This window comes from Pongo pygmaeus, chromosome 13, assembly GCF_028885625.2.
Source record: "Pongo pygmaeus isolate AG05252 chromosome 13, NHGRI_mPonPyg2-v2.0_pri, whole genome shotgun sequence".
Taxonomy (NCBI): Eukaryota; Metazoa; Chordata; class Mammalia; order Primates; family Hominidae; genus Pongo; species Pongo pygmaeus.
Window position 1 is genome coordinate 87,831,232 of NC_072386.2, and position 16,245 is coordinate 87,847,476.

Below are 16,245 nucleotides of genomic sequence, written 5' to 3' on the forward strand. Positions count from 1 at the left end.
ATTATCAAATTGTATATTTTGTCTACCTTCAAGGTAGACAAAAGATTTGAGTACTCAGTCTCTTAGTGATGTATGGAAAGTCAAGGAAGGAAAAATAATTAGTGAAAAGCAGATCCTATGTTTAATCATGTATTTATTCTTGATAGTTGTACAAATAATTGCAAAGGTAATTATTGTTTTGACCCCAAAACAATAGTTTTTCCCTTATATTTTAATATTTTGGAGAACAGACTGTATCTTATAATCAGCAATATATAATAATGTATCAAATCATTTTATAATAAATCACGTCCTAGAATTGGAGAAATAATAAATATTACTATACTTATTTTACTGTTTATTATCAGTTTGCTGATTATTACTGATTAACTAGATGTTGAAAGCAATTCTACTCTAAAACAATATTTAGTAGGCTGGACACGGTGGCTCACACCTGTAATCCCAGCACTTTGGGAGGCCAAGGTGGGTGGATCTTTTGAGGTCAGGAGTTTGAGACCAGCCTGGCCAACATGGTGAAACCCCATCTCTACTAAAAAATACAAAAAAATTAGCTGGTTGTGGTGGTGGGCACCTGTTGTAATCCCAGCTACTTGGGAGGCTGAGGCAGGAGAATTGCTTGAACCTGAGAAGCAGAGGTTGCAGCGAGCTGAGATTGCACCACTGCACTCCAGCCTGGGTGACAGATCAAGACTCCGTCTCAAAATAATAATAATAATATTTAGTAAATAAATACATTTTAAATTAAGGGAAAATTTTAACATTGATAGTCTGTTCCTTTTAATATGCAATTCAGGATTGTACAAAATGTAATTGCACAGAAGCATTTTGGTCTTTTGAATATGCTAATAAATGAGCCAACACTTATCTCATTTCAGATCACAAATGTTCACAGCAGCCGGGCTCTTGATGTTCAGTTCCTGGACTCTGGCACTGTGACATCTGTAAAAGTGTCAGAGCTCAGGGAAATTCCGCCTCGGTTTCTACAAGAAATGATTGCAATACCACCTCAGGTACTATGTTACCAGCCTGGGAGATTTGCTGGAACAGATTTGGATGTGTTCATAATCTTATTGTAAGATGCCTTCTCAGTTTTGATCTCATTAATTTTTAAGAAAATTGGAAATTGTCCAAATGTGGTTGTCTACTGGTTTTCAGAAGTAAAACGTGGCTGACTTAGACAAGACCAGTCATATTTACAGACTGTTGTTTGAGAAATGTTTGTTTTCAAGAGCATCCAGTCATTAAGCTGTGTTGTCCAGTTACAGGTTCCATTTTGATAATTAGATGCCAGTACTGACTTATGTACAGTTCCAGAATATTGTGTATAAATGTTTATTTTTAGAGTTTTAGTTTAATTAGGTAACCATTTTCTTTGGAGATCTGTTTAGACATAATCATTTTCTCGGTGACTTCCCCACCATACATTTTAATTAAAAGATTAACTTCAGCTGGTCCTTTCTTTATTCGTGAATGTTCAGATGATAGGGATTTTGAATATTTTGAATTGTTTAGAACTACTCACTACCTTTAGGAGAAATAGAGGATTTTGTGCAGAAATTAATATCTTTTAAAAAATAAAACAATGCAGTATTCTACAACTTCAAGATGCCCATTTACTAATATTTTCAAGAAGACATCTTCTGCCATCAAACTCAGTAAATAAAACATTGTCCATAATTAGCATGGCTTTTGACATGTCTCTCCCTCCCATCACCATTGCTTTTTCTAGCTGTGACTATTACAGAGAAGCTTTTTTCAAAATCATTTTTACTGTCCATTGTTCAGCCATAATTCTGGAAATTGATGGGCCTTCAAGTGCTACTCTGACTTAATACCTCTTGTTGGAACAGCCATGCAGGGCCAGCCTTACCTAGAAAAGATCCCCTGGGCTGGAGGGCAGTTGGGAATCTGTCCCACCGCTGTGATTGTCTGAAAGTCCACAACAGTACCACCTGTATGCTATGGCATTAACAATCACTAAACTTTTTTTTTTTTTTCATAATCTTGTCTAGGTTTATTATTTGACAAATGTGAAGACTGTTGGTTGGGAGTACTTTAAAAGCCAGCTAGCCCAAGCCTCTGGCTCGCAACATCTCTCCAAGAGTCTAAATCAGAGTACCAAACTGATGGACTGTCAGCCAAAGCCAACCCTTAAATACTGAGTTTTGGCTCTTGGCTCTTACAGTATTTGAAAAATGTGAATTGGTTGCCAGGATTTTAAAATTAGGAAATTTCACACAAAAATTCCTACTTCTAGCTTCTCTCTTGACAAATTGGAAAATCTGACTCTGCTGAGCACTATTCTTGTGGGGCAGTGCTCCTTAGGAGCTTGGGGCCTTCTCCTCTGCTGGCCCCATCGGGTCTGCCCCACTCCCTCGTTGCCTGCCCAGCCCCTGCAGATATTCAAGTGTGCTGTCTGCTCTAAGTGACCTCCTCTCCAACAAGAAAGGTACCACATCCAGCCAGCAGAGCAAGAGGCTTAGAGCTCCTGAGGGAGGAAGGCAGGAAGACAGGAAGGGGCTCAGAGAGGAAAAGGAATCCTGGAACTGGGTTTCGTCCCCTTCACAAAATTGCTTCCGTTGATTCGAGGGTTTACTTGAAGCTGAAGGAAATCCCTGAGTTCACTTTTTAGCCTCTGTTGTAGCCATTCTACAGATGCTTGTATAGTGGTGGTAGGAGCTAAAAAGCGCTGGGGAAAATGAAGCTTTTAAGGACCTGTGGATTTCAGTTTTTTTCTCACCCTCCTTAATTCTCATTACAACCTTGTTCAAAAGGCAAACAAATGTGTCTGCTACCCATGAGGTACTCAGGAAATGCTGAGGCAACAGGAGTCAGATTTCCTCCAAATGACAATTTTTTTTTTTTTTAAGTTGAGCTAGAAGGTAGACCTTGATAAAAGTCCCAACCCTGTCTTTGCAACTTTGGTATCTTATACAGTCTTTCTGAGTCCATTTCCCCATCTGTGAAATGGGGCTGCAACACCTGTCATGCAGAAGTATTGTACGGTGGGAAGTATATGGAGTGCTGGGGGTAAGCCCTGGCTCATAAAGGAGTAAAGACAATAGTAGTTGTATAAATAGAGTTGGGAACATAGCAGATGCTCAAACCAGGAACTGTGATTGTCGTTATTAGCTGTTGTTGCTTGCTGCCTATCTTGGTACCATTTGATTTGTAGGAAAATATTAACATTACTCATAACTAGGTATTTTAACATGGTGTGTTCACTTTTCCATCACATTTTCTTTTCAGGCCATTAAGTGCTGTTTAGCAGATCTTCCACAATCTATTGGCATGTGGACACCAGATGCAGTGCTGTGGTTAAGAGATTCTGTTTTGAATTGCTCGGACTGTAGCATTAAGGTTAGTTATCTTGTTGGGCCTGATACATTTAGAAAGGGAGCTGGCAGCTGTCAGGGCTCATTTAGTTTTTGTGAAGGAATTTTATCTCACTGTAAAATGGATGCTTCCACATCCAACACATTTTTTATATTCAGGAAATTGGCTACATGTGTAGCTGTAAGATATTTTATGGTTTAATTCTTATTTAAGAAGTTATCCTATGTCTCCAGTATTATTTTTAAATGCTTCTTATAATTTTTCCCATTATTAATGCAGAAGAGATGGTTCTCCACTTCTGTTTTGCTTCATGATAAGGGATTAAGTCCCCAACAGAGGGACCACAGATCTCTTGATAAATGTTTCTAAAGATCATTTAAATAAGTCCTCTATTTCTTTTTTATTCACAAAGTAGAATAGATTATAAACAAATCATTTGTTTATAATTGTGGTTCTTAGCCTCTTTTTCCTAAAGTTTATTTAATCTGCTGTACTTATTTCACTAGCTCTTGTTTCTTTTTCTGTACTTTTGCATCTTTAAATCAAAAACATTGCTCATATATCCAAGAATACAAATTTAAGAAGATAATTTTTCTATTAACTGATGGAAATTGTATGACTGTTTTATATAAACATTTAAAATGAAATGTCCTTGAAAAATATCTTCATGAAGACCTCTAAATTATTCTAGCAGCAGTGATTTTTCTGTCTTTGTATTCCTCTGGGGTTTATAGTACAATTACATGCTTAATTACATACTATTCCATATTCTTCAGTTGTCACATGATAATACTGTTTTCTCAGCTACTCTTTAAGCTCCTAAAGCCAGAATATTGGATGGTTACTCAATAAAAGTACTTTTTGTTAATTTTTAAAACTGTACTTCTGTATTATAAATATCAAAATGAATTCGCAGTCAGTATTTAATTAGTACTTCAGAGGATGAATGTAATAGAGGCATCTTGTTGGGAAAAAAAAAGAAATTTTAAGTAAATCACTGTAGATGGGTTGCCTTGCTGTTATCTCCCTCTCCTCAGGCCTGTGTTCCTGCCTTTCATTTCTAGCCCTATTTGGTAAAAGATAAATGTGGCTGGAAGTATCTTATTTTTATCATTCCTAAGATAAACCAGAGTTGCTGATGAGAATAGCCAACAGTCACCTAGCTCCTTGGGACACACAGCAGTACAGTCCCAATTATTAATGTATGATATTTCCATACAAACACCCCTCTGGCCGAAAGAGCAAAGATGGTTAGGTAGTCAGAAGGTCTCCTGGACAAAAAGTGTAAAACTAATTTTGACCCGTTCTGTGGAGCTTGCTTTCTCTTTTTCTCCCCAGGTCCCTCTCCTCCCATGTAATTGGAGATGGGGAAAGGGGTGAGGACATATACTAGGACCAGACAAGGAATTTGAAAGAGGGATGCTTACAGATATGGTGGATGTCAGAGCTTTTTCCTTCCCTTCCCAGTCTTGAGGACACACCAGCCTTAAGAAGAACGCTCATAAATCATTTTGCCATCATTGTGGTTGTTTTTTATTATTGATGCTGGGTGATGAGTATATCAGGGTTCATCATACTTAACATTTCTACTTTTAAGTGTTTTGAAATGTCATTAATTTAAACTATTTTAATCATGATATATAGAATCCTTTCTCTCAATGATAATGACCTATAGCAAGTTATAAAGTTTTCTCATACTTTTTATAGATTAGTAAATTTTTTATTTCCATAAGGCTGCACTGTTTCCTAGACTATTTTGACTTCAGAGCCCATTCATTGCCAAGCTGTGATAATTTATCTTTCCTTAAATAAAATGGATTTTAGCAAGGGTTTTGGCAAAATACTGTGTTTTAATGATTAAGGTTACTATAACTGCCTCTCAAAATTTAATGTGAACGTGTATTTCTTATATTGTTTTTTGTGTTTTCCAAAGGTTACGAAAGTGGATGAAACCAGAGGGATCGCACATGTTTATTTATTTACCCCTAAGAACTTCCCTGATCCTCATCGCAGTATTAATCGCCAGATTACAAATGCAGACTTGTGGAAGCATCAGAAGGATGTGTTTTTGAGTGCCATATCCAGTGGAGCTGGCTCTCCCAACAGCAAAAATGGCAACATGCGCGTGTCGGGCGACACTGGAGAGAATTTCAGAAAGAACCTCACAGATGTCATCAAAAAGTCCATGATGGACCATACGAGCTCTTTCTCCACAGAGGAACTGCCACCTCCTGTCCACTTATCAAAGCCAGGAGAACACATGGATGTGTATGTGCCTGTGGCCTGTCACCCAGGCTACTTCGTCATCCAGCCTTGGCAGGAGATACATAAGTTGGAAGTTCTGATGGAAGAGATGATTCTATATTACAGCGTGTCTGAAGAGCGCCACATAGCAGTGGAGAAAGACCAAGTGTATGCTGCAAAAGTGGAAAATAAGTAGGTCCTTGGACAAAGCATTTTATTCTACTCTTAAGAAAAATGTGTAAAATGATGCCAGAGTCTTAATCTTGGCAGGGGGACTTTGAGCTGTACTAATGGGAATTTTGAATGTGAAACAAACCCAGTAATTTTTGTGATTTTCTGGTATCTACAATGATGTCATTTATCAAAAAATCTATTGGCCATATTCCTGTTAAAACCCAATTATATAACTAAAATGAATGTTTAAATGTTTTTTCTATTTTTCTATTAGAAAAATATTTTTATTCAGAAAATAACCAGATTTTTTTCATTTAATGACTTTTTATTTTAAAAATAAAAATATTATGGAAATTTTTAAAATATAAAAAAGCATAAATTAAAATCAACCACCCACACATAACACTTGTTAAACTACTTATGTATTTCCTCTAATTTTATATGTGTATATTTATATAGTTGGTATATTATTGGTATATATAATTTTGTACCTGCTTTTTTCACCTAACATTATGTTGTGAACATTTTTCCATGTGATAAAATTCTTCAGGAACCTTTATAATGGCTATTTTAATCATGATATACAGAATTCCTTTCTCCCACTGAAATCATAATTTACTTACCATTCTATTTTGTTATGTAAGGTTTTCTCTCCTGTATTTTTCACTATTATAAATAATAGTGAATGTAAATCTTTGCATTTCTGATTATTTATTTACGGGATAGATTTCTAGAAGAAAAGTCACTTGTTGGAAGATGGCAAGACTGTGGCTTTATGTTGTCAGCTGCATCCTGGCATCTGTGCCATCTTTCATAAGGAGCAACAATGCTTATTTCACTACTCTTTGGCCTTGGGGCTGTGAGAACATACTTTCTCTTACATTTCTTTAGCACTTCAGTGTTTTTTCTAATATTTTCACATTTGGGTCCACACCCTCCTCCCCAAAGCCCTGCAGGATGTGCTGGTTTCGTCCAGGTGAAGCCCAGACACCCCACTGTCCACTCTCCACTCAGGCCATGAAGCCCTGGGAAATGGCACAATGCCCATCCTGTTCCTTTGCCAGCTTGCTTAGGAGAAATGGACAAGCTTATTTATTGATGCTGAACACAAAGAACAGTCACCCCTCCCCATCACACACACACACACACACACACACACCCCAAAACTCAGTTTAAAAGGTCAGACTGCTTATTTTTTATATGAAATGTTTTAATTCTTTAAGATAGCAAACATAGGCATGTATAAAGTTTTGTCATTTTCATGGGAGAAAAAAACTAATTTTTAACTCTCAAAAGTGAAGCGTATAAAAGCTCTCATTTTGAAAAGCATACAATTTGTATGTCATAAGCTTTTCTTCTCTAAAAAACCATTTCTACTGTCGTGTTATTTATAACCACAAGCATAAATAGGTTTAATTCGGTTTGTGTAGGTTTGCCTCAATCAGAGCTCTTTGTAAGATAATTCAATCACAGTTAAAAACCAAACTAATGTTCATCATTTTCTGGGGGGCAGATTAATGATGATTAAAGGTGAGGAGATCCTCCTTGGAGGAAAGGGGTTGGGTAGGAAGGAGAACACATCAACTTGAGACCTACAGTATGCGCCCTGGCACTCCCCACTCTGCCCTCCATGGCTTTGAACCGTTCTGCCCCAGGACTCTTGGACTTTAGTTAATTTGCCCCAGATAATCAAGGGATGTTTTGTATATAAAAACAGATAATCTGATTTTTTTAAAACTTCATGAACTGAATCAGTATGAAATGTTTAGAACTTCTGTCTTTCTTAAGACTCAGGACTATTTACTAAACTTTGTTCCCAACTATGGTAAGTTAAGACTTAGAAATTTTAGACACATATTTTTATTACAGTGGTTTCCAAATCTATCTCAGCATAAGAACAACTTGGAAAACCTATTAAAAATGCAGATTCTTCTTCCCTACCCCAGGCATTCTGAATCAGAATCTCTGCAGGTGGAGCTCCAGAATCTGTTGTTAACAAATTCCCAGTGATGCCAGTACTGAACTTTGGTAATCTAGTCAAAACTGAAGTCTTCACTTAAGCTATTAGTTTTGAAAGTTGAAAACTAAATAGAAATACAACACATCAGTTTTCTGGGACTCTCTCTTCACTGCTCTATACCACTTATTTATGGACTAAAAACACAGACCACCACCAATTTGCCCTGTACAATTTTAAGATGATGCTGTTGGTGGAAACCAAGTGTTTTTACCTCCTTTTGTGCTTACACAAATTAGCAACCTATACTGAAAGTGTTTCCACCTGTGAAAATTTCTCTTCCGTTTGATCTGAAGTTCTTATTTATAGTACCTTGTCTTCATTTTAATAATAATGATGATAACTGTCATTTGCCAAGTGCCTATTATTAGCCAAGTAATGTCCCAGGCACTTTCCATGTATTATTTCTGTAAGTGAATTTACATTAAATATTAAACATGAGATGATCGAGGCTCAGAGCTTAAATGAAGAGCCCAGGTGACACAACTAGAAAATGGCCCAGATGGGACTCTAATTCAGGTCTATTTGGCCCCCAAAACTCATGTGCATACTATGTATCCTTTCTGTGTCCCAATCGTCTCTGAGACTCATGGAGTATGCTTGCTGCACTTTGAGCCTGTCTGAAAGTTTCTGGAGTTCCCTCAGAAGCCCCCAGTTACAGTGTTGAAAGCTGACCTTTTTGTTTTGGGGTTTCTCTGTAGTTCATCCTATAGCAGCTGCATGGGTTTCCTACACTAGGTGTTTATGGGCTGGAGAAACAGTCCATTCCAGCCAGCCCCAGTCCAGCAGTGTGTTGTGGTACAGGGCTTGCTGTTCTGGTGGGCTTCTGGCTTCTGGCTGGCAAACCTGTTCTGGAGAATGACTGACCATGCCACCTGAACTAGAGGCCAGTTTACACCATTTAGCAGCAGAGACCACCTCCATAGACACTTTCTTTCAGCTGTTATGAACAATCTTCCTTTCCTTCATGTAGTAATACTTTTTAATCATGTATTTGAGACTATAGGACTTTAAAGTGATCTTTCATATATTAACCTCCAAGTCTGGGTTTTTCTCATTTTAATGATGTTGATGTAGCTTCAGCAGGGATAAGTAGATTCCTGTGGATTCCTTCTGGTGCCTTGAGCTGCAAATCTGAAGCCATACTCCACTTCTCTCATACTCCTCTACCTTTTCCAGGTTCTTTAGTTTAGGTGGTGGGTTGAATCTTCTGTTTTGTTCTTTTTTTAATGTCCTTGTCATAATTAAAATTGCAAACTTTTTTTGTCCAAAACTGATTTGATCTGTCCCCAGCCTGCCCTCCTAGTCTGACTTCTCTTCCATTCTTCCACGCATTCCACTCTCTAACTATACTGGAAGGTTTGCTCTGCTCCAAAACACTATGCCCTCTCCAGTCCTCTGTGCTTTTCTTCTCAAGCATTTCTTCATCCCCAGCTGGTCCTGCTTGCCTCTCTGTTTCCATCGTCCAAGCATGTACCATATCCAAACATGTGGCCATCTTCTGTCCACCCTCCTTCAGTGAAGGGATCCCCTGGCTTTGTCCTGATCATCCTCCATGGCGTTTGTTTCTTCTACTTAATGATGGTTGACAGTTTATATGTCTCTTTCCTTCACTAACTCCATGAGGCATATAAAAGTCTCTTGAATGAGCAAATTCTATCAAATAAGACAGTGGCAAAGCAGAGAATAGTAAGCTTTGGAAAAAGGAGCAGGAAATGCTTTTAAAACTTTTTTGACAATATAGTTTTAAATTTTGATAAACATAATTTGCATTAATTTTTCTTTTTATCATAAAATATTTCTTGCCCTTAAAGCAGGTACTGAGTTTATGTGTTTTCTCTTCCTTTTTAATCTAATGTACATCTAGGTGGCACAGGGTGCTTTTAAAAGGAATCCTGACCAATGGACTGGTATCTGTGTATGAGCTGGATTATGGCAAACACGAATTAGTCAACATAAGAAAAGTACAGCCCCTAGTGGACATGTTCCGAAAGCTGCCCTTCCAAGCAGTCACAGCTCAACTTGCAGGTAATTTCTGTGGAATGTGAACTCATGCTACAACAATGCAATATTGTCATTTTGTCCTGGGTACTTAGCAAGTACTGAATCATTGGCCTCTTGAGTTTAGGTATGTTGGGATTTTGTTTTTTTGTACTAATAATATTGCAACCATAATGGAAATAATTTTAATGATCTCTTACAGTCGTGCTCTATCATTATATCTGCTGTTTCTCTTTTCTTTACTCCCTCTGTCTCTGGTTTCAAGCATATTTCTAAAGCTGTAATCTTAGTATAGGTATAATACTGCATTCTGCTTTTCTTCATCTAGTATTGTTTTCTAATGATTTTCTGGGTGATTTTATGGTTTTCCTACTTGTTTTTAATGGGTGCAAAAATTCTATTTAATCAATACTTCCCTATTGATGAACATTTTAATTGTAATATCTAGAAAAACCCTGCATCTTTACACTAGCTAAAACGAACCAAAAAACAATGGAAACAACCTATTATAATAACCAGTAGGAGTATCATACTTTATTATTATCACATAAATTATAATACATCTACATAATAGAGTATTAGGCAATCTTAAAACATTCCTGGGTCATGGAATATATGACCATTTTCATGACCAAGTGAGTTTCCAGTTTGCAGCACAACTAACAGCATACAAGGGAGCAATTTCACCACATTCACATCAGCCTCTTGATTATCATTAAAATGTGAGGAACCGATTTAACAGGCATACAATGATACCTCTTTGTAATGTGGTCTAATGAGACTTCCCTTTTATCTTTTGTGAAAGCAGTACAACTGTTGGTGGCTCCCCTGTGAGCACCCTACCATTATGTAGCATGACCAGCTGGATGAAGCTCAACCCAGAGGCCTTGTAGCATTAGCAGAGGGTTTTGAGGCCCAAAGAGTTGAGGGGTGCCTCCCTGATCACTTTGCTGCTGCTCACAGTCCTCAGCACCTTGCCCCATATGTGGAACACAGTGACAGAAGTGATGTGATGTCAGCAATGAAAGAAATTGTGTATATAGGTTCTTCTTTCACTTATTGATCAGCTTTTATTGGAAGGCTGTGTATTGCCTTATTTTGAAATATTGCCAGCTTCTCTGTGTCTTCCTACTAGAATTCAAAGGCAAATCCCATGGTAATTGGATATAAAGCAAAAATAACACTTTCATGTAGCATGGCCACCAGTTAGTCTGCTTTAGATTCAAACCTTCTTCTTCAGATTTAATGGTTTTGTTTGTTTGTTTTTTCATTTTCACTTTCTAATGCTCAGGTTTTCCTGAGGGAAAATGCTCACATTTCCCTTGTTAAATGTGACAGTTATACTCCCCAGAGAAGGCTTCTCTGTGAAGAATGAGTGCATGGTACCATCATCCCCATCATCAGCATTGTGGCTAAGAGTTATTGGTACTTATGGTGTGCTAGGCGCTCTACCAGTCACTTTAGAGCTTTCTACCTGTTTAATATATGCATTCGATGCTACAAATTTCCCTCTAAGTACAGCTTTGGCTGCATCCCACAAGTTTTGATGTGCTATATTTTCATTTAGCTGAAAATACTTTTTCATTTCTCTTGAAATGTATCCTTTGACCCATGTGTTATTTAGAACTGTGTTTAATCTCTATTTGGAGATTTTCCAGCTATCTTTGTTACTGATTTCTAATTTAATTCCATTGTGGTCTGAGAGAAAACATTGTATTATTTTTAAATTGTTAATGTGTGTTTTATTTCCCAAAATGTGGTTTGTCTTGATGAATGTTCCATGTGAGCTTGAGAAGAATGTATAATCTGCTGTTTTGAGATGAAGTATTCTATAGATGTTAATTACATCCAGTTGACTTATGATGCTGTTGAGTTCAATTATGTCCTTACTTATTTTTATGCCTTCTGGATCTGTCCATTTCTGATAAAGGGGTTTTAAAATCTCTACCTATGAGAGTGGATTTTTTTCATTTCTCCTTGCAGATCTATCCATTTTTGCTGCATGTATTTTGATGATCTGTTATTAGGTGCATATACATTAAGGATTAGTATGTTGTCTTGGAGAATTGACCCCTCTACCATTATGTAAATGCCCCTCTTTATCCCTGATAACTTTCCTTGCACTGAAGTCTGCTCTGCCTGAAATGAATATACCTACTCCTGCTTTCTTTCAATTAGTGTTAATGTGGTATATCTTTCTCCATCCCTTTACTTTTACTCTATATGTGTCTTTATATTTAAAGTGGTCTTCTTGTAGATAATATGTAGTTGGGTCTTATTTTTTTTTTATTTACTCTGACAATCTCTGTCTTTTAATTGGTGTATTTAGACTATTGACATTTAAAGTGATTATTAATATAGTTGGATTAACATCTACCATATTTGTTACTGTTTTCTATTTGTTTTCCTTGTTCTTTGCTCTTATTTTTGTCATCTACACTTTTTCTGCTTTTTATGATTTTAATTGAGCATTTTAAGTAATGCCACTTTCTCTCCTTTCTTAGGATATCAATTATACCTCTATTTTTTCCTTTTCTTAGTGGGTGCTCTAGAGTTTGCTATATACAGTTAGAACTAATCCACGTCTACTTTCATGTGACATTACACTGTTTCATAGACAGTGCAAGTACTGTATAATAACAAAATAATGTTAATTCCTTCCTCCAGGCTCCTGTATCATTGCAGTCATTTACTTCACTTACATATAAGCACATACACACACACGTGCACACACACACACACACACACACACACACACGCATACAGAATCAAATACATTGTTGCTATTATTTTGAACAAACCCTATCTAATAGATGAATTAAGAAAAAGAAATATAAAAGTTTTACTTTACCTTCGCTTATTCATTCTCTGATTTTCTTTATGTTGATTTTAATTTCTGACCTATATTATTTTCCTTCTCTGAAGAACTTCTTTAATATTTCTTCCAAGGCAGGTCTGCTGGCAACAAATTCTCCCAATTTTTGTTTGTCTGAGAGTCTGTATTTCTCCTTTACTTTTGAAGGATAATTTCATAAGGTACAGAACTCTAGCCGGTGGGTTTTTTCCTTTCAACCCTCTAGTCTCTTCTTGCTGCATCATTTCTGAAAAGTCAGATGCTTCTCTGAGAAGTCAGAACAAAGATTCTTATCTTTGTTCTTCTATGGATAAGGTGTTTTTTTTCTTCTGGTCTCTTTCAAGACTTTTGTTTATCTTTGATTTTCTAAAGTTTCTGATATGCCTAGATATATTTTGGTGGCCGGGTGGGGGGGGGCATTTATCTTGCTTGGTGTTCTCTGAGCTTCCTGGATCAATGATTTAGTGTGTGACATTAATTTGGAGAAATTCTCAGTCATTATTGTTTCAAATGTTTCTGTTCCTTTCTCTCCTTCTGGAATTCTTATTATACATTTGTTACGCCTTTGATAGATCTCGAATTTTTGTTCTGTTTTTTTTTTCAGTCTTTTTTCTCTTTGCTTTTCAGTTTTGAAAGTTTCTGTTGTCATATCCTTGAACTCAGAGATCTTCCCTCAGCCAAGTCTAATCTATTAAGAAGCCCAAGACATTCTTATTTTCTTTTATAGTGTTTCTGACATCTGACCTCTAGCATTTCTTTTCTTTTCTTTTTTTTTTTTGAGACAGAGTCTCACTCTGTAACCCACACTGGAGTGCAGTGGCACGATCTTGGCTCACTGCAACCTTCGCCTCCCAGGTTCAAGCAATTCTTCTGCCTCAGCCACCTGAGTAGCTGGGACTACAGGCGTGCACCACCACGCCCGGCTAATTTTTGTATTTTTAGTAGAGACAGGCTTTTTCACCATGTTGGCCAGACTGGTCTCGAACTCCTGACCTCATGATCCACCCACTTTGGTGATCCTCCCACCTTGGCCTCCAAAGTGCTGGGATTACAGGTGTGAGCCACCGCACCCAGCCCACATTTCTTTTTTATTGTTTCTTAGAATTTCTATCTTTCTACTTCCATTATCCATCTGTTCTTAAATTTTGTCTGCCTTTCCATTAACACTGGTACCATATTAATCATAGTTGTTTTAAATTCCTGGTCTGATTATTTCCAGCATTCCTACCATATCTGACTCTGATTCTGATGCTTGCTCAGTCTCTTCAAACTGTGTTTTTTTCCTTCCACATCACTTGTAGTTCTTTGTTGAAAGGTGGACATGATACATTGGGTAAAAGGAAATCTGGGTAAATAAGGCTTTTGTAATGTAGCAGCAGCAACGTGTGTCTGGGGTATGAGGATGTTCTGTAGTCCTATGATTAGGTCTCAGTCTTTTGTTGAGCCTGTGCCCCTGGACTAGGAACTTCACCAGTGCTCCTTGGGGTTTTTCCCCCCAGCTTAGGTGGAGCAGGATGGCTAGAGGGGAGTGGAGTTGGGTATTTCCCTTCCCCCAGGAAGGTTAAGCTCTATAAAACCCTGGCAGGTCAGGCTCTTCTAGTAAAATAGTTTCTTCTGAGGACAGGGCTTGTTAAGGAAAACAGAAAGCTCTTGTGTATTTCAAAATGTTCCTTTTCTCCTCCCCCAACTGGAAGCATGAGGAGATTTTTCCCTGATATTCACTGTGAGTACCAGGTAGTGCTTCTGGAGGTAAAACTCTCAAAAGTGTGGGAGGCAGGGCCCTATAACTGGGTTCCCCTGGAGTTTTTAACTCTCAGACTTATTTACATGTACCCCCAGCAATTTGTCAGTTACAGTTTAGGTTTCCCTCCTCCGGCTTCCAGGCCTCTGCTCATTGGTTTCTGCTCTAGTATGCTTTGACTCTCAGTATCTTCTTGTCTGTCTCTCTGGTTTTGGGGACAGTGAATTGCCCTGTGACCTTCCTTCTCTGATGGACCTAGGAATAGTTGTTGATTTTCTGTTTGTTCAGCTTTTTGTTTCTTATTAGGAGGCAGTAGCAACTTCCAAGCTCTTTACATGCCAGATAGGGAGGCAGAAGTTCGACCAACTGCTTTACTTCATTGAACTCTCCCCATGCTAGGAGGTTTAGGTACTGTTACTGTAACTATTATACACATCAGGGAACAACAGCTTAGTGAAATTAAATATCTTGTCCAAGATCCCACAGCCTTAAACTCAGCACTCTGCCTCTTCAGTGTGTGCCTTTTTTCACTGTATACTTCCTTCTCCATGAAAAGTGTGGTTTTTGAAGTCAAAAGGCCGAGATTCAAGTCATTTAACTTCTAAACCTACCCCATGATTATTTATAAAATTACCAGTAAATCCCTATCCTGCCTATGTGACTGAACTAATATGTGGATCAGATGAAAAAGTGAATATGAAATTGCCTTGTGAACTAAAACTCATAGTCCAAATGCATGAAAGTGTCTTTATATACTTATATCTGAAACAGCATTGCTGTTGGGTCCCATCCGTGTCCTCAGTTCCTTTTCTAGGCTAACCTCTGCCAAGCCTTCTTTCTTCCTACTGACTTGCTCCCAAGTCACAAAATCTTCCTGGGCATCACATTATCCATTTTGAAGGGAGGACCTCCATTTTATAATTAATTGAAAACATATGTACCGGAACTATTAAACTATATGTGGTGGAGAGTATGTCTCTCTTGGGCCAACATAGGCATCCACTAGAGAGAAGTGAGGTAGACTAGAAGTTTCATGGAAGTCACTGGTTATGATATGGTCATTGGAGTCATCACTTTGGTAGACTTGGTTCACACCTAGCCAAGCCCTTTGACATATTTAAGAATACCTCTAGATGCAAAGGAGCTCTGTGGAATCTAAGCGGAACCCATGGGAATGCCCCGAGTGTTTAAATCGGAATGCTTTAAGGATTCTCCAGGGACCTTGGGATTACCCCTTACCCGCTCACAAATGGGATCACTGGATGCCCACCCTCTCAAGGTTCCCAGTGTATCGGGGGAAATTTCAGCCAGATATTGGGCGAAATTCACTCCCGATATTTCACGTAGGTTCTTTTCTATTTTCCCTAAGTGTCGGACGGTCTGAGAAATAAAGGGACAGAGTACAAAACAGAGAAATTTTAAAGCTGGGTGTCCGGGGGAGACATCACATTCCGTGATGTCCCCTGAGCGTAAAACCAGCAAGTTTGTATTAGTGATTTTCAAAAGGGGAGGGAGTGTACAAACAGGGTGTGGGTCACAGAGATCACATGCTTCACAAGGTAATAAAATATCACAAGGCAAATGGAGGCAGGGCAAGATCACAGGACCACAGGACCAGGGCGAAATTAAAATTGCTAATGAAGTTTCAGGTACGCATTGTCATTGATAACATCTTATCAGGAGACAGGGTTTGAGAGCAGACAACCGGTCTGACCAAAATGTATTAGGTGGTAATTTCCTCATCCTAATAAGCCTGGGAGCGCTATGGGAGACTGGGGCTTATTTCATCCCTACAGCTTCAACATAAAAGATGGCCACCCCCCGAAGCGGCCATTTTAGAGGCCTACCCTCAGGGACGCATTCTCTTTCTCAGGGATG

The 16,245-nt window shown here is 38.1% G+C and overlaps 1 protein-coding gene across 2 annotated transcripts in view; it reads left to right on the plus strand.

Moving 5' to 3' along the window:
* Positions 1-16,245, plus strand: part of TDRD7 (tudor domain containing 7) — an 85,465-nt gene that overhangs the window by 66,856 nt on the left and 2,364 nt on the right. For both annotated transcript variants that reach the window (XM_054502170.2, XM_054502171.2), the window contains 4 exons: positions 876-1,010; positions 3,250-3,360; positions 5,270-5,772; positions 9,639-9,799. In XM_054502170.2, coding sequence (XP_054358145.1) covers positions 876-1,010; positions 3,250-3,360; positions 5,270-5,772; positions 9,639-9,799 — 910 coding nt within the window. The remainder of the gene's footprint in view (positions 1-875; positions 1,011-3,249; positions 3,361-5,269; positions 5,773-9,638; positions 9,800-16,245) is intronic.